Source organism: Macaca mulatta, chromosome 13 (assembly GCF_049350105.2).
Source record: "Macaca mulatta isolate MMU2019108-1 chromosome 13, T2T-MMU8v2.0, whole genome shotgun sequence".
NCBI classification, from domain to species: Eukaryota; Metazoa; Chordata; class Mammalia; order Primates; family Cercopithecidae; genus Macaca; species Macaca mulatta.
Window position 1 is genome coordinate 94,148,701 of NC_133418.1, and position 27,992 is coordinate 94,176,692.

General features: G+C 49.3%; 1 protein-coding gene across 22 annotated transcripts in view; it reads left to right on the forward strand.

The window, feature by feature from the left end:
* The window catches only part of CAPN13 (calpain 13), a 150,815-nt gene that overhangs the window by 43,107 nt on the left and 79,716 nt on the right, over positions 1–27,992 (forward strand). For 12 of the 22 annotated variants that reach the window (XR_001438997.3, XR_003721800.2, XM_077959781.1 and 9 more), the window contains exons 6-18: positions 303–477; positions 1,477–1,551; positions 6,372–6,463; positions 10,149–10,223; positions 11,314–11,459; positions 13,245–13,393; positions 18,795–18,806; positions 20,946–21,142; positions 22,140–22,173; positions 22,536–22,592; positions 26,016–26,073; positions 26,181–26,239; positions 27,921–27,989. Coding sequence is in view for 19 of the 22 variants with exons in the window: in XM_077959781.1 (XP_077815907.1) it covers positions 303–477; positions 1,477–1,551; positions 6,372–6,463; positions 10,149–10,223; positions 11,314–11,459; positions 13,245–13,393; positions 18,795–18,806; positions 20,946–21,142; positions 22,140–22,173; positions 22,536–22,592; positions 26,016–26,073; positions 26,181–26,239; positions 27,921–27,989 (1,198 nt within the window). In the remaining 3 variants the exon portion in view is untranslated. The other 10 variants (XR_013402866.1, XM_077959786.1, XM_077959785.1 and 7 more) reach the window with 4 other exon arrangements.

Sequence of the window (27,992 nt, forward strand, 5' to 3'; positions counted from 1 at the left end):
GTTCAACCCCTGGCCTGTGGCTCTAGCACAGGCACACGCAGCCTGTCATCAGTGCTGCCACTTATGGGACCGTGCAGGCCTAGGGGACCAGGGCAGGAAGGTACAGAGGACGGTAGGAGCCCCTGGAGCAGCAGACAGTGCTAGAATCTCCATCCAGGCAAATGGGAGGTAGATGGCCATGGTCAGGAGTGGACCAGGCAGCCTCTCACCTGGGAAATAGGCAGAGGGTCAGTGCACAAGTTCCCCTCCCGGAGCATTTCACCAAAGGCACCACGATGGTTCATCCCCCGTTCCCCTCCCAGGCTGCTCGGATCCTATTCCGATCTGCACTATGGCTTCCTCGAGGATGCCCTGGTGGACCTCACGGGAGGCGTGATCACCAACATCCATCTGCACTCCTCCCCTGTGGACCTGGTGAAGGCAGTGAAGACAGCAATCAAGGCAGGCTCCCTGATTACCTGTGCCACTCCAAGTGAGGTAAGTCAACGGGGAGCCCTTTTGCACCAGTTCAAGCCTTTCCTCAGCCAGGAATGCTCAGCCAGGGGCGCATTCAGCTAAGAAGGGTATGGCAAGCTGCCACCACTAACGAACACTGACAGTGTGCATTACCTGGGTCACCTCATTGAACCCTGCAGTAGCCTGCCTCTAAGACAGAAATTGCAGAATTCACTTCACAGAAGAGAAAGCAGACTCAGAGAGCCTACCTAAGGTGCTCACCATCATACAGCTCATAAGTGGCTGGAAAAGGCTTCCAGTGCTGCTGCCCCAGAGCCTGTACCTACTACTACAGCTCCCAGGCAACCAGTGGGTTTTACCATGCACTGGAGAAGGCGGCTGCAGCTCCTGCTACTGTGGACCACTCCTTTGTATTTTGCCTTAAGTTTACACAGAGTCCCCCGGGGCCCTCTGATGTTCACTGGCTCTAATGGCAGTACCCAAAGGCAGCATGATTCATTTTGAAAAGCTTGAGTGACCCTCCAAATTATTTGAGTCTGTTCTGAGACATCTGGTTTCTATCTGCGGGGATGCTTCCTTCATCTTGAAACATACGGGCTTTGAGTCACACATCGCTAATCCAAAATGCCACCAGAAGCCCAAGATGCACTTTAAACCCCAGTTACTCCCAATGTGGGTGTCAAGTGATTCCTGCCTCCTGCAAATGTCCCAGCAGACATATTTGTGCCGTGTCTCACTGATGACATGTGGTTGGTGGAGAGAGTAACCCAGGCCCTCAGGACTCCATGGGGTTCCTTCCATCACTCATGGGGGTGGTTCCCTGAGGCATGAAATCCCTGGGGCCTCAGATACCCAATGGCCTTCCAACTCTGCCACTCTAGAAAAGAGTTCCAGGCCATCTATCAGTCCCAAGTGAGTCAGTGGGACCCAGATGGCTCAGCGGCTGTTTGGACTGTGTTTTTCTATTTCTTTGAAGAACCTGTAGATGTCTAATGCTTGGTCTGCTTTTCTGCTTTGAAGTCAACAGATACAGCACAGGCGATGGAGAATGGGCTGGTGAGTCTGCACGCCTACACCGTGACTGGGGCCGAGCAGGTAAGGCTGGCTGCTGGCCTGTCCAGCTCTCCCCTGGCCTCTGCCTCAGCATTCCTGTTCCTTTCAATAGGGGCCAGAATCACATGAAAGGCCAACAAAGATGAAATGAGGATTTATCACCCTTGCTCCCATCATGACATGCACCATGGACAGCCTCAGCTCCTTCTGTTCATCCAGAAGTTCTGACTCCCACTGTCTTCCTTTCCGGGAATCCACCAGAGACTTTGCTGTCCTGTTGCTGATCTCAGACAGCTCTGAGTGTCTATCTAAACTGGGAGATTAGCCCCAAAGGAGGTAGAATGAACTACCCAGTTGACTCCAGGGGGGACGTTTTGCCCTGAAAGGGGTTTTATTTGTTACATGCAAGCTAAATTGCTATAACAAAGATACTCCAAAATATAGGGTCTTAAGACAAAGTACATTTCTCTCTCAGGTAAGCAGGTGATGCCAGGACTAGTAGGTGGCTCTGGCATCTCCACATGGGGCTTCCACCCATAAGCCCAAGACAGCTGCTCTAATCCCTTATCTCCCAGCCAGAGGAGAGAAAGAGGCCAAGGGACACTCATATATCCATACAGAAGGCATGAATTGGAAGAGGCATGCATCATTTCTCTCACATCCCATTAGTCTAAGCTTAATTATGTGACCACACCAAGGCCAAGGGAGGCTGGGACATACACTGTAGGCCCAGATAAAACTTTATTCTCATGGAAGAGGGGGAGGTTGGCGCTGGAGGACAATCGTGCTCCTCAATGGAAAAATTGACTCTGGCTGGACAAAAATGTATGTAATCACTGTGTGCAGTATAATTTGGCCTGGAAAACACTACTGAAGTCCAACTTTCTCCGTTCATAAAGAAAGAAGCTGGGGCCTGATAGGAAAGATGTCTTTCACGAGGTTAGACAGATGGCACCTGGGAGATAGCTGGCCTGGACACGCTGTCTCTTTAGTGTCTGTCTACACTTGTCACCACACTTGCGGTGACAGCACTTCCTGGCCATGGGATGGTTTCCTGCAAGTGTTCCTCGGTCTCTGTATTTTCCACAACACTTGAGGTCTAATAATGTCTTCTAAGCCCTAAGAGACCGAGTTCCAAACTCTAGGGCACATCATTTCTCCCAGGACTTTATGGACCGAGGACTGCAGAGCATCAGGCTCTATGTGTGGCTTTCTCATACTTGCCTGGCCTCTCCTCCTTTCCCACATGTCCTTCCTCTCTCTATCCATCTGTCTCTCTTGTCCATGGACCTGAGGCCAGTTGTTCCATTGTTTCACATTTTGATCATTGTCCCAATCACAAAACCAAGACAATATCTCCTGTCTCTAATGAATGCTTTTTGTACAACAGGTAATTGTCCAAAATTGACCTTGGCACTTCCAGATTCATGGAAAGAGAGCTATTATCAATTAGTAATATCTATTTGGGGCATGAGATGAGGAAGTCAGGTACCTTTGCAATGTATTTGCCATTCTTGGACAAGATCCTTTTTATACATTGAGCTAGCCTTTTTTTCTGCTCTGAACACAGGGGAGAAGGGACTCGTGTACCCAGAGGTCCAGATGACCTTGGAGCATGAGTCCCCGCAGAGGCTGGCTGTGGAGACGGCAGTGACTGCTGGGTTGCAGAGCAGCTATGTGAACATCTAGGGTGACAGAGGGGAACTCGGGAGTCCAAGTGCTGGCTCAGCTGCAGTTTGGGCTCCTGATCATGACACCCACAGCTCGAACATTTGTGCCCCCATAGTGTACACTTGGAATTGTTTTAATAATATACTGAGTGGTCTAAACAGAACACCTCCCCTGGGAAGACAGGTGATCAAGACCGCATGTCCTGTGTAATCCGTCCCTGCTCCACCATTCCATGCTGCTGACACTTCACAGAACGTGTTCTAAGAAGCACTAGCCTCTGAAAATGGGTTTCCAAATACTTTTGGAAAATGCCACTCACTATATCCCCTCCTTGGCGATTCAGAGTGTACATTTGCATTTTAAAGACTCCAAGAGGCCTGTATGAGCAGTGCAAGCCCTGCTGGTTTTTATTGTACCATTAGTCACAAAACCATTTTTGCTAGGAATAACTATTAATGGCCAATGGAACTGGCATTCAGGATAGTTCATTTGAGGAAGTACTATTGCAGGGTAGATAACTTGGGTTACCTCCTGCCCAGTAGCACCTTTCCTGAGTGCTGAGCAGGGTCAGAGGCAGAGTCAGCGGCCAGGGAGTGAAGAAGCACGTGGCCGGCCCATTCTTAGGTGTAGCCATGGCCTTGGCCTCGAGTGTGACCCCTGCACCCCCAGACCAAGGCCCATGCCGGCACGAATGGGTCACTGCCATAAAGGAGGGACACAACCAAGAACTTGAGTTGGTTAAAGACTCCTCCTCCAGAGAGAGAAGGTTATAACTCTGAACCACAAGTGCTAAGATTAAAGCAGCCCATAAATGTGGCATACTTTTTAATCTGCTCATCCTCCCTCTAGGCAGGACACAGACAGGAAGATAAATGAAATTGGCATTTTTTTATTATGCACTTAGCTCAGTCAGCGATTCCCTTGGGCAAAGGGGTGAGTGTTTATCTGCATGCCTCACTTAGCCCTGCTTCCAGCCCCTTTGAATCGCAGGTTGATTTTCTCCCCCATGCCCACCGGAGCCCCTGAATATCCATGAGACACTGAGCATGGCTCATTAAGCTATTTGGGGCACCAGGTGACCATTTCTTGTGTCCTTGCTCCATGGGCTCTGTCAGGTGCTGGGAGTTAACAGTAAACTGTGTGCAAGGCTTGGGGTGCCTCAGGGTAGGGCAGATGGGGTGGGAAAGCTGGGTTTGTGCTTCTTGGAGGCATTGAAAGTGAGAGCCCCTTCTGCTGAGGTACTGGCCAGGGAGCGGTGCAGACAAGGGAAGCAACAGAAAACAGCCTTTTCCGAGCCAGGCTCCTGGGCCCGTGTGTGACGGTACGGCTCCTGCACAGCAATGCCCCACTGGTGAGCATGGGCATTGACCAGGTGGCTCAAGGGTCACAGTCGAGGCCAAGGGCACAGCTACATCCAAGAATGGACCTTTACTCTTGCCCAATTCCAAAACTAGGAGCCAGGACTTTGGAAACTGACCATGGCTAGATTGGAATTCTGCCTCTGCCGCTGTCTTAGCGATCTTGAGAAAGGTGCTTAGCTTCTCCCGTGCTGTTTCCTTAGCGCATGTTAGCCGGCACCTAGCTCTGAGCCCTGCCTCCACCTGCGGCTTCTCTTCCACACAGTGATAGTCTGTTCTATCCAGAGTGTTGTCCTTCTTCTCTGACCAAGAATCAGGGAGCAAGTTCGCCCCTTTCCTCACCCCTCTGGGCTTCTGTCTCCTCAGACAACATTAGCACAGATCGATATCACAGCTACAGCTCAATCATATTTTAATTCCTCTCGCCACGCTGAGGGCTGCCGGCTCCCGGGGATGCAGGTTCAAGGGTTGGCTGCTGTGTTGTCATTTTCTCACAGTTCTGCCCTCTGGCTTAAGTGGTGTGAGGGAGCAAAGGGGTAGACCTCCTTATCTGAAGTGCGGTGAGGATGAGTAACCCCAGACAGGGGGCAAGGAGAGAAGAAAGGAAGGAGGAAAGGAGGGAGAGAGAGATGAGGGAAGGCAGGGGGTAAAGAAGGAAGGGAGGGACGGAGGGAGGAGAAAATCGAGGGAGGGAGGAAACAAGATAAGAAGGAAGGGGAAGAGAGAGGAAGGAAGAGACAGACAGGAAGAGAGGAAGGGAGGAAGGGAGGGAGAGAGAAAAGGAAGGAAGGAAGGAAGGAAGGAAGGAAGGAAGGAAGAGAGGGAGGGAGGGAAGGAGAGAGGGAGGGAGGGAAGAAAGGAGGGAAAAATAGGAGCAGGGAAGGGTAAAAGGATAGGAGCAGGGGAGGGAGAAAGGAAAGAAACAGAAGGAGAGAAGAAAGAAAGGGAGGGAGGGAGGAAAAGGAAGGAAAGAAGGGAAGATGAGAGGGAGTAAGGGAAAGAAGGAGGGTAGTAAGGGAGTGAAGGAAGAAGGGAGGGAGAAAGGGAAAGAAGGAAGGAAGGAAGGGAAGAAGGAAAGGGGAGCGAGGGAGGGAGGGAGGAAAGGAAAGGGAGGGAGGAAAGGAAAGGGAGGGAGGAAAGGAGGGAGAGAGGGAGGAAGGAAGGAAGGAAGGGAGGGAGGGAGGAAGGGAGGGAGGGAGGAAGGAAGGGAGGGAAGGAGGGAAAGTTCAGGCCATTGTTGGCCATCTTCTCTCAGACTGAGGTATCTCATCAGCTCTGGGATGCAGGATGAGGAGGGCTAGCCCCGGCTATCTTGGTTCACAAGCCATCTCAGTCTTGCTCAAATCTGCCTCCTCTACCCTCCTCACTCACGACAGTGCTGTTGAGACTGCTCCATAGCTCCCACTGGGCTGCCGGCAGAGAATGAGGCTGTGTCTGTGGAACAGAGATGCCATCCATGACAGGGCTTGGAGGAGGCTGGGGACCCATAAAGTTTTCCTCTGCAGCCCGAAGCAACATCCCCTGCTGTTTATCTGCTATTAAATCTCAACTCACTCAGGTTCTGGGATGCAGTCTTAAGGAATGATAAAGTTACATCTGCCCTTGTGAGGGGCTGAGCGGAATGAGGGGCCATTTCCTCGTCTATCTCCTTCCAATGCTGTGCAGGCAGTAGAGAGACATTGATTTTTTTTCCTTTCAATTTTTTCTGGTTGCAGCCAAATGAGGTCAGAAGTTAAATTGGTCCTTGGAGGTAAAAAGCAGCTGCATTCATCCCCCTTTCTGCTGCCTTTTGCTGTAGAGCACTGACAGTTTCCTTTTCTGTTTTCTTTACAGATTCAATACAGAAGGGGCTGGGAAGAAATTATCTCCCTGTGGAACCCCTGGGGCTGGGGCGAGACTGAATGGAGAGGGCGCTGGAGTGATGGGTATGGCTTCAGGAAACCTCTCTCCATCCTTCACAGAGCGTTTGGTGTTGGTAGAGCCTCCTGCCCATGAGAGCAGGGGTTGTCTCGTCGCTATGCATCTCACCGCAGGCCTGTCCAGCTCACACCTACACGTGGTTATCAGGGTCCATCTCACGCTCCTGTGATGCCATCTGCCAAGCAACTATGAGGCACCTACTGTGTACACCCTGTACTAAGTGCACTGTGTTAAGCGGGTGCTGTGAGGTATATATGGATGACAAGACCCAGTGCCCACCCTCCAGAAGGTTACAGTCTACAGCAGGGAATGCACATGCCCAGAATTAGTAAAAGAGGCGGGAGGTAGGGCAGGCAGGAGCCAAGCCCCGACTTGGCAAGACATTGATGGAGAGAAGGAACTGCCTCCCTTGGAGGGACCCATGGAATTCTGATCCTGAGCATGTCACATTATCAGGGTGGAAAAGGCGTCCTAACCGGGGGCAGTTGGGGAAAGTGATGCAAAGATCTGGATGATGTTTTTGTCCAATCTACTCAGCTCTCCAGTCTTGCCCTGCTGCTCCGGATGCCTATGAGTACTCAGTGCCTGGGATGTAAATGATAAAGCTGCGCCTCTCCACATTTAAATCAGGAGGCACAGGAGCTAAGACATCCCATGGGGGGCCCAGCTGTGTGGTCAGTGCTTTCCCCAGGGAACTGGGCTGGCATTTCCCAGCTGCCAGAGGAGTGGACCCCTAGGCCGCCAGCCCCTTGCTGACTGTGAAGGAGACAGTGGTCCTGAGAGGACAGAGGGGCCGCAACAGGTTACTTGCTCCTCTGGGCAGCCAGCAAGGCTCAGCCCGGTCGCACTCCTCCAGGGGTCTGTGTCCATCCGTGAAAAGTGTGGTGACACAGCAGCTGCTGCATCGTCGCCAGTGGGGCTGGGGGTGGGGAACTTGATCTGAAAGGAAGTGCAATCCGTTCAGACAAACAGGAATGGGCCCAGCACACAGTGAAATCAATACAGTGAGGACGGTGCGTCCTGGAGGCGAATGCAGAGCCAGCCAGTTCTAGACCTGATGCCCCAGGGTAAGCTGTGGCAGGACCGCTCCAATCTCCCATGACCTTGGCACCCTTGGGCACTCAACCAGTGTGGGATGAAAGTATGATTGGGATGGAGGGCGAGGTAAGCAGAGATGGAAGGTGGGAGGAAACAGCACAATGAATTCCTAGAATAAACCTAACTGTGACCTCAGACGCCCCTGGGAGAATCGGGCAGTCAAACCTCCCCAGTTTCTCCTCTCTCGCCTCTATTCTTTCTTCCTTCCCAGGTGTATCCTTTGTGCTTTCCAATATAAATCCTAATAACCTCTGTCCTTTTCCAGTTCTCCTTCCCAGTCATTACTCCAAGTTGCCAAATATGGCCCAGAGTGTGACAGGATCAGCCAGCACCCCTGATTTGAGGCTGCCTGTTGGGATAGAAGTAGAGGGAAGGCAAATGACAATGACAGATTCCCTAGGGTAGAAGAAGAGGCAATATATTCGCAATTGATATTTTGCCCATGTTTCCCATGCTAAATATCAAGTGACCAGTCAAGGCAACAGGGGACACCAGGGTTTGGGGAGAGAAGCATCCCATGAGCTGGCATGTTCAGGGAAAGCTTCATGGATGGGACCGAACTTGAGTTGGCCTTGTGGTGGAGGAAGTATGACTCACTTCAGAAGAGATCACTAGATAGGAGGGGGACGCATAGGCTATGGCACCCCTCTGGGAACATCGATAGTCTGTTCAGGGCCAACAAACTGGCCTGAGGCAGAGGAAGCTGAGAGAGAGAATGCTGGGAGCCGACACCAGACAGCCTGATGCCGGAAGTCTGGATTTATCCCCTACAGGCATGGGCATAAAGGAAGGCTTTTGACCATGGCCGTGATGTGTGCAGAGCAGGGACTGGGGGAGACGGATCTAGCAGCACCTGCTCTGTCGGATCACATATTGTATCCTCAGCTGACTGCTGAGGGTCACCACTTTGCACCAGAAACCAGGCTGGAAGGAAGTGACGGGGACTGCATAATCACTGTCTCCAAGCAGGTGGTTGATTTCTTCCCTACTTTTTAGGAATGGAGATGGATGGAGAGAACCAGATGGTCTAATCTCAGCCATAATTGAAATTTCAGTTGCACACACTTAAAGGCAAACTTGTATGAATCGATAGCGTATTGATTTACACTACAATTATTCTCCCTTACACACTGCAGAAAATGTAATTATCGCTTAATTATAAAATTGCCATTTTACAATACCACATCTGACTGCCTCAGCCCTGCAGCTGGAAGCCTGAGTGGTGGCCCCTGCCTTGCTGTCCTAGCACAGAGGGGACCCAGGCTCCCCATGCAACCTCATCCATGAGAAAGGTCTCATTGAGCTTTTGTGCCCCTGAAACCCATTGCCTACAAGCATGCCTCCCCTCTAAGGAGTGGGCTGAAGAAGGGGCAGCTGCTGCCTTCTGCTTGTGAGGGTCTCTTCCTCGCCAGAGACCCAAGGACTGGCTTCTGGAACATATTGTTCCAACGAAGTGGGCAGCATTAATTAATTAAACAAACAAAAAATCACTGTGTGCTATTAGGCATGCAATTACTTTTGCACCCACCTAATACATGCCAAGGCATGGGCAAAACACCTGCGATGATAGGATGGCCAGCCAGGCTCAGCAATCTCATGGCTCTGGGAGTCTAGTGAGGCATAGCAACCAATACACAAAGTAACAGTAACACAGCAGACTATGGAAGCTCAAAAGACCTAGAACAGAGGGAAGTTGGGGGCCAAGCAGGGCTTCCCAGAGGCAATGCCCTTTAAGAGGAAAGATGAGTAAGGGCAGGTTACAGAACTAAAAGGAGGAAGAGGGCGCCAGGTGCAGCGAGCATCAGGGTGAAAGTTGGGGGTGCAGGGGGTGTTTTAAGGAAATGAAGGCACTATTGCTGGAGAATAGAATTCAAGAGTGGAGGTAAGGTGAGGAAGCAAGAAACTGGTAACATCAGAGAGGGTGGCAGAGGCTGAGGTTCTCTTTAAGGAGTGTGAACTTTACCTTGAGAATAATATGGAACCACTGATAGGTTTTAAGCAGGGAAATAATATAATCAAGTTTACATTTTAGAAAGATCATTTCAATGGCAGTGTGAGGAATGGATGGGAAAGTGGGCAGAACTGAGTTCAGGGAGACCAGGTGGACATCCAGAGGGAAGGGCAGGGAGCCTGAACTGGGGTAACAGCAGGAGGGATGGAAATAAGTGCCTGGCTTTGAGAGGGGTTTAAGAGGTAGGATCAATTAATGAATGCTATTTGATGATTGTTTGGATGTGTGGGTGTGACAGAGGGACTCCTCATGTTCTCACTCAGGCAATAGGAGGTGGCAGAGGATGGGTATGGTCAGGGACAGGTTGATTTGGGGTCTCTATGGGACTCTGTTGGAGATGTGGGGTGAACTGCAACATAAATCCATCTAGACCTCAGGAAAGAAGACCAGGCTGGGGACAGATGTTTGGAAGTCGTCAACAGGTAGAGAATAACTGGGTCCTGTCCTAGGTGGAATGACACTTGCCATGTGCTCCCCAGGAACTAATGGTGACATGTACAGAGGGTCCCTGTTGACCCACACATGGTTGAGAAAAAATGCACTGGAAAATCTCACCCTGTGGTTTGTTTGTCCATGTTCAGGTCTCAGGAGTGGGAGGAAACCCGTGACCCGCGGAAAAGCCAGCTACATAAGAAACAGGAAGATGGAGAGTTTTGGTATTTACCCTTCTTATATAACGGTGTTTTAAATCTTTAACTATTGCCCAAGTCTTCAATCCCTACCCTTTTCCCTAAACATTTATGAAGATGGAAAATAGCTTTGCAGAGACCTGTTTAGAGGGAGCCTATTTTCTCTACCAAGACACAAAAACTTTGGATGAAAAATTATTGTAGGCTCCCTCTTGGTGGGAAAGTTATTTCAGTTATGAAATGCAGAACTTTCCAGGATATTTTAATAGTAAAAGAGAATATTGGCACCAAAGGCTTGAAATCTGTGGTTTCCTGGAAGCTAGGATGCATGGTTGTCATGCCCATCTCTTCTGTACCATCTTGCTGGGACCCTCGAGCTCCCCAGTTTCCTCTAGTGTGACCTCAAAAACAGCAGCAGGATGCAGACTCTGTAGCTCTGGGTGAGACATTGGCTTCATCACCCAGAAGTCACGCAGGACTAGATGTTTTGAGAACACATTCTTGGCCATATGCTCACATCTCAGAGCATGACCTGTATATTCCTCAGAGGGTTGTCTGTTTTACTGAGTGATGTATTTCAATGAAAATCAGCATGTGTGGAAAGGAGCATGGGTCTAAATAATTAAGAATCAGAGGGACAAATATAGATTAGAAGGAAATCTTTCCCAGTGTCTCTGGTTTAATCACAGTAGGAGATGGGATTTTAGGTGTGGAATCCAATTTTAGGCTGATAAAGACCTCAACAATAAATTTGGCAGAACACCCTAGGGTAAAAACAATTTTCCTAGCAGCTTAGAGAACCCAGAGCAGACAGAGAATGGCAGTCATCCCACTGACCATGAAAGGGCTCACCATTGGATCAATGCGTTAAGGAGATGGCAGTTAATGATAAAGCTTCTGCCTGGTGACAGGCAGACCCCAGAACGTGACTGTGTCCTTGCTCTCCCAGCCACTGGAGCAGAAGGACTGAAAACACAGAAGGGTGCTTGATGGTGAATGAGCCAGGTTCAGACATTGGTCTCTGGGCAGGACAGTGGCTATGCTGTAAAGTCATAGGAACCCCCACCCTGGGGACACAACCACTAGTCACTGAGTGATGTATATCTGTTTTTAACAGGATGTCATGTCAAGATTTCCAACAGAAATTCGTCTCCATGTTTATATGTAGCCAAATTCCAATTACCCTGGACCATGGAAACACACTCCACGAAGGATGGTCCCAAATAATGTTTAGGAAGCAAGTGATTCTAGGAAACACTACAGGTAATGATGACACGGGTGGTCACACTGCCCAACTGGAAGCTGGCTGCCCCAGCCCAGCCCTGCCATGGCTTCAGCTCTCTCTGGCCCTTGATTCTGGGCCATGAGCCTGAAGCTGAAAGGAGGGGAGTTTGTCAGCATGAAGAGACTGTGACTGCTCCTCCAAGTAAAATGATTGCTGGTAGGGGCCAAGCAGGAGAATCGCTGATGTGATTCTCCTACAGCCCTCCATGCTGTGCCACTGTCCTTCCACTAACCCCCTCCTGCTTCCTGGGAGGAGGGCAGGCTCACCACCTTCCAGTAAACATCCAGGACAAGGGGGAGGGCTGCAGAAGGAACACAGGAAAAGAGTTGGGGCCTAGGTTGGACCCTTGTCTTTGCCACATACTGGCCTTGTGATGTTGGAAACATAATTGGTCACCCTGTCCTCAGCCTCCCCAACACTCAGCAGTGGAATTAGTCATACCTGTCTGTCCTTGAGCCTAGAGAGCACCACCCAGACACAAGGGAGACTATCCCTGCCCTGTCTTGGCAGGTGTGTCCCTGCTGAAGTCCCACAGATAGGCGCCTCTGAGCCCATCTTTGAGCTCCCCTGAGATGAATCTTGTTGATCATGGCCTTGGGAAAGTCACATTCCCTCCCTGTACCTCCCATTCCCTGTTCGTGGCATTGATGAGTGAAAGAGCTCCCTGTGAAGAGGAACCAGAGTGTGCTTATACATGCTTGATAGAAGAGACTGCGTAAACAATGCATTTGTGTGTGAGTGTGTTTGTTGTGTGTTTACACCCAGGGATGTGTATGCATCCTTTCCTCTGGGCACCTGCCTGTCGAGATGGTTTGTTTGAATGAGCCCATACCCCAGGGTGTCCCTCTTTTTGACCTCCAGGCTCTAGTGATCTACAGAACTGCTGCTCAGAGAACCTTGTCACCAGGAGGTCTTGGGCAGAACCTCAAGAGCTGCTGAGTCACTCTTGGGCAGCAAATTTACTGATTCCTCTTCCTGAGCTACGCCTCTCTGATTATAGGGCCAAGGCCCTCTCCCCTGGATACAGTGCTTATCAATGAACTAACAAAACCTGTACATCAGGGCCGTTTTCAGTAATACCTTACAATGGAAAAAGAAAAGGGAGCCAGTGATCGAGCACCTGCATTTTAATGCACCGTCTTATCCAGTCCTCACGGCACGTCCATGCTAATGATGGTCCTCTACGCCTCCCCACTCCCTTGCAGAGCTCCCCCATTGTCAGTCCAATCTTCTGATGTGTATCAATTCATCTCTATCTTGATTTATCTTCATTCTTCCATGTATTTGAATCTAATGGTTTTCACATTAGCTCGCTCTCTCTTGTTCTGGCTTTGATAAGCATGCTTGGTTAGAAGAGTACAGCAATTGCCATCTCTCTGCCTGTTTTCCTGTCTCTAGTTGTGCTTGGGTGATTCATGCCATTTCAAGGCTCTGATGGTTACCACCAATGCAAAAGTTCACATGTAGCTGGGAACTCTGGAATTTCACTTATCATTATAAAATAGACTTTGACTTTACAGTTTAAGAAACATTTTTCACACAGTGGGGACTATACAACCTTTCCTGTGTTTAAGAGGAGGAAGCCAAGGTTTAGAAAATAAACTTGTATCTCAAGTAGTAACTGTGGGGATTAGGACCCAGGCCTTAGGTCTCCAATCCAGAGTTTACAACACAACCCCACAGAGCTCTCTGCACTGGACATGGTCCTGCCCGGGATTCCCAGTAGTGAAGCTGAGCTCTAGTAACAGCTCTATCTGATGCAGGAGGACTTCGGAATGATGCTCAATTCAACTTTTCTGTGCAAGAGCCAATGGAAGGCACCAATGTTGTCATCTGCATCACAATTGCTATCACGCCACCGAATTTGAAGGCAGAAGATGAGAAACTTCCACTCAATTTCCAAGTGATTCCGGTAAGGCAGCCTGCTTCAGGGCTTTCCCTTTTAGAAATTCAGTGTAAACCTTGAGTTGGGGAGAACAGCTTTGGCCATGCTGGGAGATTTGACTATACCACAGCCTTGGAGACAAAGCCCAAAGAGGCTGTAGCATTCATCCAGTCCAAGGCTAAATGTGCAAGAAATCTGAGGCCAGAGAGATGACAATCGACCATAATTACAGTGGGACTCACCTCCTGCCTGTGTCGCTTGTCAGCGTTTTCTGGGACGCTGTAGAATCTAATGCTTGCTTCTCAAAAAGTGGTCTGGGCCAAGACTAGCTGTTCTAACAAAGCAGATTCTGGGCTTATTCCAGACCTTCTACATCAGAATGTTTAAGGACAGAGCCTGAAAATCTGCATTTTCATAAGCTCTCCAGAAGCTTATGCACATTAAAGTTTGAGAATAATTGGCTAAACTTTGGAAGTTGTTTGGGGGGGTGGGGGAAGCTGTCTAAACTGTTCTGAGTATAAATCCAAGAGGTGTGTTTTTCTCTCATGTTTAGACCAAAGTCGAGTCATAGTTTGGTGGTTGGCATGCAAACTTCTGCTTGGCTATTCTGAGGCCAGGTTTCCCCTCCACCTGGGCTCTCTTTCTCCTTTCATGGTTTTGGTTTTATGAAACTTTTATTTTAGGTTTGGGGGTACATGTGAAGGTTTCTTACATAGGTAAACACGTGTCATGGGGGTTTGTTTTATAGATTATTTCATTTCCCAGGTATTAAGCTCAGTACCCAGTAATCAACTTTTCTGCTCTGCTCCCTCCTCCCACCCTCCCCCCTCAAGTAGATCCCAGTGTCTGTTGTTTCCTTCTTTGTGTTCATAAGTTCTCATTATTTAGCTCCCACTTATAAATGAGAACTTGCAGTATTTGGTTTTCTGTTCCTGTGTTAGTTTGCTAAGGATAATAGCTTCCTGCTCCATCCATTTTCCCAGAAAACATGATCTCGCTCTTTTTGTGGCTGCGTAGTATTCCATGGTGTATATGTACCACATTTTCTTTGTCCAATCTGTCACTGATGGGCATCTAGGTTGATTCCATGTCTTCGCTATTGTGAATAGTGCTGCAGTGCACACTCACATGCATATGCCTTTATCGTAGAATGCTTTATGTTCCTCTGGGTATGTACTCAGTAATGCGATAGCTGGGGGAATTCATTTTTTAAAAATAGCATTTAAAAGAGAAAAGCTACAAAAGAACATCTGATATCTCTACTCCCTGCTATTCCCCCAAACAATTCAGTGCATCCCCCAAGTCAAGTGAAGGTTCTCAAATCATACACCCCACGGCTTCTTTGCACTAATGTGGATATTTAAGATCATGCACTTATCACATGCTGGGATCCTCTCTCCTCATAATAGAGTTGAAGAAAATGAGGCCCCAAAAGGTGAAGTGACATGGTCAGAGTTAATGGCAGAGCTGAGATTGGCTTTCAGAGGTTCCCTAAGCCTTCAGTCAAACACACAAGTCACCTTTCTGAGCACCAGGGATATCAGAGGTCCTTTAACAGACTGGGCTGGAGCTTGAATTACAGCGTCTCTAGGAATGATTTCAGTTTCTGTTCACTGAGCTGAAGGCAAAATTCACAGCCTTGAGTGTCAGTGCATTTATGGACAGACAGGGGCTCCTGGGTACCCAGACATGGCTGAACAGTCCTGTGCATTGGCTGTGGTTCACACTAATAAGAGGGCCTCACGGTGAGAGAATACGGATCGTGTCTCTCTTATCAGAAATGCTTTGGACCAGAAGTATTTCACATTTGAGATTTGGAGGATTTTGGAATATTTGCAGTATATACTTACTGATTCAGCATCTCTAGTCCAAAAGCTCAAAATCCAAAATGCTCCAATGAGCGCTTCCTTTGAGTATTATGTCTGTGTTCAAAAGTTTTGGATTTTGGAGCATTTTGGATTTCAGATGTTCGGATTACGGATGCTCAACCTGTACTTCAGAAGTACAAGCATGTTCACACTCATTGTCTCAAAAGCCCAATTAGCCCCACTTTTGTAGGTGTGGAAGCTAAAGCTCAGAGAGGAATGACCTATCCAAGGTGCACCTTGGAGGTGACGGGGCATTTGATCCCAGGACTTAGGGTCTCAGGCCCAGGGCTCTCGGTAGGGCTTAGGAGCATGCCTTTCTGATGATACTCATGGCTCCAAAAACCACAAAGAGCAGGAAAGCTTTTGTGTTCTGCTCTCCTTGACCATATTTCCATTTCCCAATTTCAGCAATTTGGTGGAGAGACATTGCTGGAGTTTAGCAGAGTAGTTTTGAGGTGCCTCAAACCCTCTGATGCTATCAAAGAATATCTCTTAAGGATGCAGTAGTACACGGTTGTCATTTTCATCACCACCTGGTACCTGAACACTTTTTCCACCTTAGGGGAGTCCTGGTGGGAGGCAGGGCCCAGCCTCCTACTGCAAGCAGCTAGAGGCCAAATATTCCCTCAACCAAGCCCTTGGATGCAAAAGTTGTAGACTTGTGACCCAGGCTTGCCCAATTAGATGCTCCCTTCATCTCCCCCTCACCCCTCATACATACACACACACACACACACACACACACAGTCACTCAGAGCCTTGGCACTCGAGGAAATAACTAAAATAGGTGGGAACAGCTGAGGATTATTTGCTGTGTATCCTTCTTGTCTGGCCCCTGCCCACCTCTGGGCTGCATTTTCTAGCATCCCATCGACTCTGTGAGCTTTTCTTCTAAGAAGCACCTTTCAGCCCACCCCAGCCTGCGTTAGTTTCCAGGGCTTTCAGACAAGAATTCCTGCTGACTCAGGTGCCTTCTAAGAGGACCCTCATCCTCAGATTCTCCAGCTCTCACCTCTGGGAAGAAAAGGCTGGAGGCAGAGGGAAAGATTTGGGAAAGGCTGAGAAGGAACTGAGGCCCCTGGTCTGCCCAGCCAGGATTGACCAGGTCAAGCACCAAAGAGGCCTACTAGAAACATCTCAGCCAACTCTTCCTTCTGAGCCAAGACAGAAGCCCAGAAAAAGATCACAGCTGCCCCAGCACACACACAACTTCCGAGGCTCTGTTCACACGGGTGACCATGGGCCTTGTGTTGATTCACCCAAAGTCTTCACAGTTCAGGAACCCTACTGAGACTGTAACTACACCATTTTTAAAATGATATCAAACCCACTTCCCTACTTTTCTGCCAGAGATGTGTTACTTCTCACCATTCCCCAATTTGCTAAAAGAACACTCAGACCCAAGAGCTCCTCAGGCTTCCTGGAGATCCCAGCAGATCTTGCAAGATCCTGATTGAGTTAAACACCAAAGAACAGTTCAGACCTGGACAACTCAAATGATATGGGTTGCTTTCACAGTTCAGCTGAGAAACAGCAATGTACCTGCCAGCAGCCAGACTCTCAGAAGGCTCCAGGGCTCACATGGTGTCTGTGGCTCCAGTGCTGCCCTGCTGATATGATGATGCTCCAGCCCTGGCATGGGCCTGTGACTCCCCAGCCTCTGTGGGAGCACTGCTCTGCTTTACATCCAACTAGACCCTGATGGGGTATGAATAGGCAGGGAGAAGACAGGACAGTGAAAAGCATGAGGGTGAATGAGCCAATTCATCCTCACCTCCCTCAGAGTTCCTCCCCAAGGCCTGGACTTTCCACCTTCCTCTCAGCTCACCCTTGGCCTCCAGATAAGTCGGCCTGGGAAAACTGAGAGGTCTGTAAACATGGGTGGGGCCCAGGGTCAACAGTGGAAAAGAATCAAGCCAACTAAGGAAGACATCACCTGGTGGTGACAGGGCTTGATTGCAAAGCAAGCAGCACAGCTTGCCCTGTTCCCAACTCTGCTACTTAAACTGCTCAGCCTCAATTTCTACACCCATAAAATAGGGAGCTCAGCATCGGCTTGCAGGATTATTGTGAGTATCCAATACATTACATACAAGTGCTTTGCAAACTGTAGAGAGGCTTTTAATGGAACTGCATCCTCAAGTATTCCTTCTACTACATGAAGACTGGAACATGGGTATCTCCCCATTCATAGGCACACAGACATTCCTACAAGCATTGGGGGTGGGGGTGCAAGAACAAATTCCCATCTATTTACAGTGGTCTGATGGACTAAAAGAAGTTGACTTCTTAAGGAAGCTCCCGATGTTAGGGAGTTTACATTTGCACCAGGTTCTGCGCCATCTGCAGGCCCTGTCAAACTCTCCCCCTTCCTTCCAATGCAATCATCATTGCTGTGAAGAGTAACCACACCTTGCTGGGCCGACCAAAGAATACCTCCTCCTCTCAGACACCTCCTTTTCTGCCTCAGTTTCCTTCCTCTTGCTGTTCTCTGCAACTGAGTGGGTTTCATTTCTTACAGCCTCACACAGAGAATGGGTAACCAGTCATCCCAGTTCACCTCTAGGTGTGCCAAGGAACAGGCAGGCCACACAAGGAAGAGGAACATGTTCCACTTACACATTTTTTGAGGTTATCCCCATTGATCCATTCCATAAAGCTATCAGAGGAAATCGTGACACCTAGTGGATCACCAAATCAGTCCACAAGCGCGGGATGTGTGGGCTCACATCTTCAGGCTGCAAGAGCCACGGCCTTGGAAAGGGCCGTAAGTTCTACCACACTATTGGTGGTTCTCACCATGCAACTTGGAGAAGGTGCAATATTCTCCAACTCCAATGTTATCACAGATATAAGTAACGTTTGTAAAATTCATACCTAATAAATTTAGGAAGTCATGTCTGCTTACAGCTATTATGTGTCTGTTAAAACTAGTTTGTAGATTGGTCCATGGATGCTTTGTCGGATCATGAAAGTTAGAGTGCAACAGTGTTTGAAGACTCTAAGTGATGGTGTATCTTGTTTCTAATAAGAAAAATTTCTTTTGTCTTTACTTCATCTTATTAGAAAGTGGTATGTCAGTGTTTAAAACAGGCTTTGTGGCAGCTGGGCATGGTGGTTCATGCCTGTAATCCCAGCATTTTGGGAGGCCAAGGCAGGCGGATCACAAGGTCGGGAGTTCGAGACCAGCCTGGCCAACATGGTGAAACCTCGTCTCTACTAAAAATACAAAAATCAGCCAGGCATGGTGGCATGCACCTGTAATCCCAGCTACTCAGGAGGCTGAGGCAGGAGAATCGCTTGAACCCAGGAGGCAGAGCTTGCAGTGAGCAGAGATCGCGCCATTACACTCCAGCCTGGGTGACAGAGCAAGACTCTGCCTCAAAAAAAAAAAAAAATGCTTTATGGCAGGCATAATAAGTATAAAATAAATTCTTTGAAAGAGGAAGAAAAGGTGGAGGAATGCAGGGATGAAACCAATGAGCCATGCTGTTCAGTTCTGCTTGCCTTTTTGTTTGGGTCTGAGTTCCTAAAACTGCCTTTCTCCCTGTTTCCAACAGGCTGGCTCACAGGTATGGCTCAGCATCGTCCTTGCCCTGCACCTCTGCTGCCGTCCACCAGTGAAGTGTTAGGCCACTTCCAATGCCCGTGGCCTCCACGTGTTCAGTGGCTGCAAATTCAGTCTAAGTCTTACATTAGACACAGGCCTAGAATCCCCAAACAGGTTCACAAAGCAGGAGAATATTTAGCTGTCCTGGTTTGAAGCTTTGACCCTTTGAGCTGTTCTCTTGTTAACATTCAAGTGAAACCATCCTCAGGACCATGGCCTCTGTTAGAGAAGATTGATGAAGCTGGTTCCTTTTAAGATGAGAGCAGCACTAAGGGGTACCTTGGAAAAGATCTTCAGCCTCCTAAAGTAGTCAGTCCCCAAATTCTCCGTAAGTAGGATGCATGTTCTCCAAATGCGGCTTCAAGGTACATCCTTGAGCCCGTCTTGCGAGAAACCGCCACCCTCCTAAACAGATCATCTGGCTCAGGATTGGTGAAAGGCAACTTGCCCATATGAGGAAGGATGGAGAAGGACAGGTGGAGTTTGGAATACCTATCCTCACAGGCACTCAGACCTACCCCTCTGCCCATGGCTGAGAGCTCTGAGCCCCCAAGAGGGAGGTGCATCTGCCTGGAGGCCACAGATGAAAGCGGGGAGCAAGATGTGGCCACAGACAACAAAGAGTGATTACAGCACCTCCAGACCTTCCGGGGGAGCCTGCCTGTGACAGTGGTGGCCCAGCCACAGAGCTGGGGTCAGGATCTCACTCTGGTCCCTGACACCCCAGCTAGGTTGGGATGGGCATTGAGAGAAGCACTCAGGTGCAAGGAGCCATCAGCATCTCAGGCCCCAGAGCTGGAGAACAAAGTGGCACTTAATCCAGGAAAAAGCACAGGACCCATCCCTACAAGCTCAGAGTCGGGTCTGTGCATGACCAGTCTTGGGTTTGTGATTTGTTGATGCTGGGTACTCTGAGCAATGGACCAAGAACCCCCACGTTGTTCCCCCACACTCACACTTCTCACTGCCACTGAGCAAGTCTGTTCTGAAGGATCAGGAGCCTGGACAGGGCTATGAGGGGCCAACAGAGGGAGCAGGACAAGATAATGGGTAAGTAGGGAGACCCTTGCCTTCTAATTGCAGGAGGCACACTGCCCACACACCTCTGCATGCCCACTGCCTCCCCTTGCACCCACACATGCATGCACCCTCGCCCATACCCAGAGCCACGGGACACTGCTGACCCTCTGGAGAAGAACTGATTCCATCATTGCTTTTGCCATAAGGGCGCAAGCAAGTCAGGCTCCCAAACCTGCTGAGGCTATTGTTAATGTCAGCAGAATTGCATTGGAGATGCCACCCAGCCATGCCCCTGGGGCAGTGGCCTATCTCCTGTTTCACCTTGGAGCCCAACCCTGTCCCTACTCCTGAAAAGAAACTTTCCCCTTTCCCGTGTTCCCCACAAGGCTTAGCTCATAAATAATCATTTCCTACTGCATAACCATTCGAAATGGAATCCCTATGCTTGACTGTAGTGAGGAAAATTTGTTTAGCAAGGGGTTTTTATTACATAATATGTATGTGACATCTGGTAATAGGAACTGCATTATATTTATTGTTTTATCTCTGAGAAAATATTGAAATAAAAGGAAAATGATCAGGGCCCATTATTCTCCAATGAGAAGGAATCTCGGGGCTTCGCTGGAGAGATGAAACAGAGGAAGTGAAAAGAATTCAATTCGTAATAGTATAGCAGTCCAAAGTATTCTGCTAAACATTCAGGAGAGAAGGGGCTTCAGGGGCCCCGGAAGAAAATCAGTGTTGAAATGATGTCACTAGTTTCCACGGAGGTTTTCTTTCTATATAAGCAGGGAGAGAAAACTCAGAAACTCAGGATGCTGTTGGACTCAATGAGATAAAACTGTGTGTAGTATTTCCTTGCACCCATTGTAGTGTCCAGGGTCTAGATGAAACGACAGTCTAAATGCTACTGCTTTTTGAGAGTTCAGCTGAGCACCGTCTCCATTTATAGAACCTGTAATGTTATCTTGGTAAATGGAAAGGGTCTAGAAGGTGTTGGGTCTTTCTTGGTGCCTGGGGTCCATGCACAGAGGGAGCTTTCTCACAATAATTGTATTTCTTGTATTTCTTCTAATTCCAGAGGTTCCAGGAGAAATTTCCACCCGTGTTTTCTTCCCCGTTCGGAAACGTTGTCCAAAGCTCAAATAATAAATTCCGCCGCAATTTCACTGTGACCTACCATCTGAGCCCTGGGAACTATGTTGTGGTTGCACAGACACGGAGAAAATCAGTGGAGTTCTTGCTCCGAATCTTCCTGAAAATGCCAGACAATGACAGGTACAGAACCCTCTGGGATTCTAAATGTTTTATTCTATTTAACTTTATAAAAACGCGTTGTGTCGTTATGGGCTGTGCTCTGTGTATTCGCGCAGCATGTCACTGGGGATGCAATATTGGCCCCACTCTAGAGCAGCTCACCATAAAGGGGGAGCGAAAAAGTCTGTGAACCAAGAACCAGACCACAAACAGGATGGGGCCATTGCCAGATGGAAATGCAAAGTGGCACGGGAGGACTGAGTGGCAAGAGGGACAGAGAGAAATGGCACTTGAGCTGGCCTTTGAAGAAAAACACAATTTAATAGCTTAAAAGGGAAGGCGATGGTGGCCATGGGAAGGTGGGTAGAAGAAAAAAGCATGAATGGCAGCAGGGAAGTGCCTGTGCACAGGGCTGCTTGGAGAGTAAGTAGCATCGGCATCTATACAGGAAGGTGGCATATCGCCAGCATGTCACATGTCCTGAAATGTGGGGTAGAGCAGGGAGACAGTGAAAGATGGGCCTGAAAGAAAGAGTCCATCACAGAGGGTCTTCCATGCCAACTTGATCATTCAAGACTGCGACCAGCAAGTGCTCACCCCGCTGGGCCCCTTATCTCCTCTTGGGCCCAAGGCAGACATTGCCATCATTATGGCAGTCTTTGCAGTTGAGCGTGGGTGAGACCTTCCAAGTCCAGCACGGCAGGCCGCCATCACACCACCAATCAGAGATGGAGCCTAAGGCAGAGCCTATCTGCCATCCTGACAATGGGCGTTGCTGGAAGTATCTGGTTGTGGAAGGAGCCATTTACTAAACAGTTAAAGACCAGACCATGTCCAGCCAAAAGGCTGGGCTCGTGGCCACAGTGCTGTAGCTGCTCACTTCATGTCCTGCGGTGCTGAGGGTGCCCCATTCAGGAACTTGGCATCAATATCCAGTGCCAGCTGGGTGCCCTGTATATGCAGGCCCCCTGTGAGTGGTGAGCTGGTCACCTTGTCACACTGTCCTCTGATTTTCTAGGCACCTGAGCCACCATTTCAACCTCAGAATGGAGGTAGGTATGCAGCAAGGTTTGGCTGACAAGCCTCATTGGCCCCATCCCATCCCCAAGAGCTTCTGTCTCCTTCTTTGCGCCTTCCCCTGCCCTCAACCAATGAAAAGAGAGACACCATGATAGGCTGATGATGGCTCAAAGGGGCGGGCGGGGTAGGGGGAGAAGACCAGACCTCCAAGGCCAGGCTCAACGCAGTCCTCTTCCTTCCACAAACTTCAGTTTTCTCATTCCCCAGAAGGCTTTTTCCAACTGCCCAATAAAGCCTCTTTCTCAGATCTTGGCAGGGGTTGTGCCCTCGCTGAACCAGATGGGTGGCCTCCTTCCCCAGAAGTCTAACATTGGCTATTTTCCCTTTGATCCAGGGAAGCCCTTCCGAACATGGCTCCCAACAAAGCGTTTTCAACAGATATGCTCAGCAGGTATGGTACCCAGGGGCCTTACGTGGGAGCAGAGAAAGGGGATCTGAGGGAGGGACAGCTCTTATAGGCCCTTATTGGGATGCAGAGAAGAGAAGTGACTTGATAGATTATTTTACCTGCCTCTCTTTCTGGATCATCTCCAGAACTGCTCTGGCTGCCAAGCTCGGTAGAGACACGGCACCCCACCCAGTGTCATCTGGGTGACATCAAGATGGAATGTAGAGCTTAGAAACGGAGGGGATAATTATGGGTTGTGAGGTGTATTGCCTTCTAAATCTTTAAACAAGCAATTGGCAGTATCCCTTAAAACCTTTCCTTCTCCTACTCGGCCACCTCCCACCAACCTGGCATCGTTCCTCCCGGGAGCTAGCCAGCTTCAGAAAGCAAATACAGCATCCTTGCTGCCAAGCCACCTATGTGCACACAGGATTTCTTTAATGGCTTAATAAACTGTTATAAAGAACTCCTTGACTTGTCAGAATAAAATAGCTGCCAGGGGCTCTGCACAATGGGCCTCTTACCATTAATAATTGTGTTGGCGTGGAAAGTGGACAGTGATACCGATGTGCGTCTCTACCCTGCCGCCTTGAACCAGGAAGAGGCCAAGGACAGGAAGGAGGGCAGGCCCTGCCTCTGCATTCAGAGGGTCACTGGGGCAGTGGTCACCCAGAAGCAGCCTGGGCCAAAGTAGGAAAACTTAGGGAAAAAAAAAAGAATGTGGCTGGAATGAGGGGCATGTGTTGCAAAGAGCAGGTGAACACAGGAACACAGACCTCCATGAAGTCAGTACCAGCCCTGGATCCAGGTCCACTATCTGGGCTGATTCAGGAGGCACTTCCCTCACTGCATGACAAGGCCGGCCAAGATGACTGTCCTCAGTCTGCAAGCTCCCAAAGGCAGGGATGATATTATATGCATTCCTTGTCCCCAACACTGATCACTGTCCTTGGCCAAGGAGGTGCTCAATCATTTTTATTGAATTAAGGCAGATCACCTCCCCCGGAGCAGATGCCTGAGTGAAGGTTAGCCCCTGAGGTGGTTAGCAGGCGTAATTAGGATGCCTGAGACCAAGCTTCCTTCAGTGGCAGGTGGCAAATTCTCACACACGGCCCATGCACCTGCACCTCTAAAATAAAAATGTCTGCCATATGTGAAGATGGGACAGATTTTCTAATCAGGACTTTTCCAAACAACAGCCAAATCCCTCCTCATAGAGGGTGATTAGTGGCCCATAGGGGGCCTTTGCGGGAATTAGAGTAAGACCCCAGTGTGGCACTCTGCCAGATACATGGCTGGGAAGTAGAAAAGAGACGGGATTCCAGCCCCCTTTCACCTCTCGGCCAGGCACTCTTGAGCAGGACCCACCTGGCAGTATTCTGTAATCCTGCAAACTGTCCTCAGGGTCTGTGTCCTGCAAAGAAAGTTTAAAGCAAAATATTCCTCCATGCACTCACTGTGTCCTCTCTTCTGACCTTTTCTATCACTTTAACTAGATTTAAACTAATACAATGGTTGTCGGGCGCAGTGGCTCATGCCTGTAATCCCAGCACTTTGGGAGGCCACGGCAGGCAGATCAGGAGGTCAGGAATTCAAGACCAGCCTGGCCAGCATGGTGAAACTCTCTACTAAAAACACAAACATTAGCTGGGCATGGTAGCACATGCCTGGAGTCCCAGCTACTCAGGAGGCTGAGACAGGAGAATTGCCTGAACCCAGGAGGCAGAGGTTGCAGTGAGCCAAGATCGTGCCATTGTGCTGCAGCCTGGACAACAGAGCAAGACTCCATCTCAAAACAAACAAACAAACAAACAAAAAAACTAATACAATGACTTGATGCTACCACCGGTTCTTCATTCACTATAGTAGTAGTGACAGCTCTATAACCCAGGGTCTGCCTGTGGGAAAGGAAGGATCCACTTAGACTCTGGGATGAGCTAGGTCTATCCACCAAGCAGCCAGCATTTACTGAGCACCCAGTCATTACAAGTCCCACACTAAGCTTTGGGAATCCCAAGGAATAGCTTTTGGGCATCTTGCATTATGGTGGTCGAGGCAAACATGCAATTTTTTAGGAGATTGTTTAAGCATCCCTCACCTCCATTCCTACCCTCATCTCCTCAGACTCTTTTGGTTGGTTATGGAGTGTGGGACCCGGGGCAGGCTCTGTCCCTATGTGGGAATATGGAGGAAAAAGACATGGTCCATGCCCCAAAGCTGCTTTATAGTGGATGATTCCATGGAAGTCGGAACTCCTCATTAGCATGCTGACTGCGGCTCAAAGCGAGGTGTCCTGAGTCTCTGGAAGAGAAACTCAGTTGATAGTGGGCACCCAGCACCAACTTTCCTGATAAAACCCGAAGTGAGATGTGGGGGAAATGACCTGAGGACCATTTTCAGGCACTGGCAAGATGTTTTCCTCAGGGGCATCCTGAGGGGTCATCCTTCTGGGTGAGGACCCCGTCAGGATGGGCTCTGGGGCTGTTTGTGCTTCCAGTTCAAGGCGGTAAGACCAATCCTGGGAGATGGAAGGTGCTGATTCTCAGAAGACCCCCAGGAGGCACCCTCTTCTACCTGACCAGTGCCACTCCACAGGGCCACCTGCTGATAAATCTTTCCAGCACCAGCTCCCCATGAAAATGCTTTCCCAGGGCAATACCAGCATAGCATCCCCTCTGCCCTTCCCAGGCTGGACGTGAGGAATAGCCACATACAGAACAGCTCCATGTCTCTGTGAAATTGTCATCAAAGACACTGCCTGTCAACCTGCTGGATGCCCCCAGTATAAAATCAAATGCAGTTAACTGTCTCAGAGGTTGAGGCCAGGAAGAATTCCTCCCTCCCCAACCTCAATTGCTTCCCGCTCTTAATCCAAAGAAAACCATGATGTCTCCCTTTTTGCTTCGGTGGCTGGGAAAATTAATGCTAAGTAATGTGCTCAATGATAGCAGTTTCTCTTAGCCCACATTTCTGTTATTTTTAACTCCTATTATCACACACGTGCATACACACACACGTACACAGTAGTTATTATTTTTTCCTAAGTCTCTTCCTGGAAGCAGATGGGGAACACATCTGAAGGGCTGAGTTGATTCATTCAACAATACTTACCCTGAGGGGTTCCCAAGTGCCAGAGATGGTGGGAAGGACTAAACTGCTTTCAGTCCAGTAATGGATAAAGAGAGAAATGCAAGGTCACCTACACCAGGGGCCAAGCATCAGGAGTGACCAACACGACAGATGTGCAGGGGAGGGAGTCACTACTATGGCTGGGAGCCATCAGGTAAGGCTTCATGACGAGGGCAAGATGGGTACATTGTGGGGACTAAGTGCTTGGAAATCTGAGTGTTTTTACAGGGCAGGCAGATGTGCCTCTGAGATCCTGGAACTCATATAATTCCTGCATTCCTTCCTTATTTGGTTCAGAGGCTGGACATTGATGCCACCCAGCTTCACAGCCTTCTCAACCAGGAGCTTCTGACAGGTATGAGCAGCCCAAGGGCAAGCTGGCCCCACCCTCCTCCCTGCTGGCAACCCCCACCCCACACCCCGCTGTCAACACTTCAGTCCTTCCTATCCTTCTCTCCTCAGGACCTCCAGGGGACATGTTCTCCTTAGATGAGTGCCGCAGCTTGGTGGCTCTGATGGAAGTATCCTTTGCAGTCGTCCCTCCCATGCTCTGAGCGCCCCCCTGCTCTGTGGGCTTCCCCAGAGACCTAATTAGGACAGTAGGGAACCCTTTTCTCACTCTTAGTATTTTCTCTTCTTTCCTGTCCCTGAGTTTCTGGGGATTCTCTACTAACTCACTAACGTGCCACAGCAACAGTGATAATAGTTACCATCTATTAAGCGCCTACTATGTGCTGATCAGTGTACTGGGGTGTGTGTGTGTGTGTCCTTATAATTCTTGAAGCAACCCCTCTGATACAAAACGTATCATCTCATCATAAGTGGAAGAAACAGGAGTTCAGAGAGGTTAAGTAATTTGCCCAGATCACACAGCTAGTCAGGACTCGTGCCCACATTTGAAGTTGGAGCTTTCAGCCTCCAAAATCTATGCTCTAACTTTATCCTAAACCGCCCTTTATAGCACTGTTGGGAACTATTTTCCCTTTCACCTGTTCCCTTCCCACTGGAGGAGTCTCTATTATTTAAATTTCTTACTCAACAAGTCCCCAGTTCAATCAAGATAACTACCACCAAAACATGGAAAACTGCCTGGTCGACACAGCAGTTGCACCTCAGCATTGTTACCATGCTGCCTTTGCAGCGGGAGAGGCTTGGCAGATGCAGTTCAGCAACTCACTCCAGGCCCGTGGCTACAAGTGTAGGACCAAGAATTGAACCCCAGGTTCCTGCCCCTCCTCCTGATTTCCATTCCCCCAGCGAGCCATCCTCCTCCTGTGTACCCCTCATTTGGCAGGCAGGAGAGGCTGACTCCATGAGTGTAGACCCCCAGATGCTGCCCTGCCAGCCCCTCACTCGGCAGTGTGCTGTCTCCTGAGACGCTCTGTCCCTCTCCCGCACCATTGACAAGGCTCAATTGGGACTGTGAAGCTGGCCATTGTAAAACAAGAGGGGTTTTTTGATGAAATCATAAATCAGGCCCTGTCTCTGCTGGCTGTGCTTTGGAATCTGTCAGAGACACTACCCATCTCCCACAGAGGAATCCAAATGGTCCTCATAGCCCCACGGCCCAGGGTGAGTAACCCTAGGGGAGGTCACCTTTGCTGGACCCCTGCAAAGCAGACAGGTCTCTTTCAGCCTTCTTCCTACTCACTCGCTGGCTCCCCTTCCAGTTCTCAGAAGTTAATCTTTTCCCTTCATTAGTCATCACTGAACCCATCATACGGCGCAGCCAGGGCTGGCTTTAACATGCCCACGGGATGCGTTCCCTCTATACTTATGCGCACAGGGCTCTACGTGCTTTCCTGTGGCTGCTGCTTCTGGGTTGCCATGACCCCTTCGTGCTCCTCCCCAACTTCTGGAGCCAAAGCGCCCACTCCAACTGGTGGAGGCTGTGTTCTAGACCCCTCTCTTCCCTCAGATGCAAGTGATATTGGCCTCTTTTCCTCAGGGGTTCCTTCTTCCAATTGCCCATTTTTCTTTGTGAAGCAAATCTAAGGTAGGTCCCTTTCAGACGCAGCAGGAGCCAGCTGGCATGCAGCCACATCTAGGTGACAATGGACCAGCTGGCATGAGGCCACATCTAGGTGACAATGGACCAACTGTGTTGCTAGTGATGGATGGACCTGCTCCAGCTTCACTGGCAGGACAGCAGCCCCTCTGCACCTTGCACACTGACTGGTTCACGCTTAACTCCGTACCCAGCTGAAAGTGGATGGGCGGCTAGACCAAGAGGAGTTTGCGCGACTGTGGAAGCGCCTTGTTCACTGCCAGGTA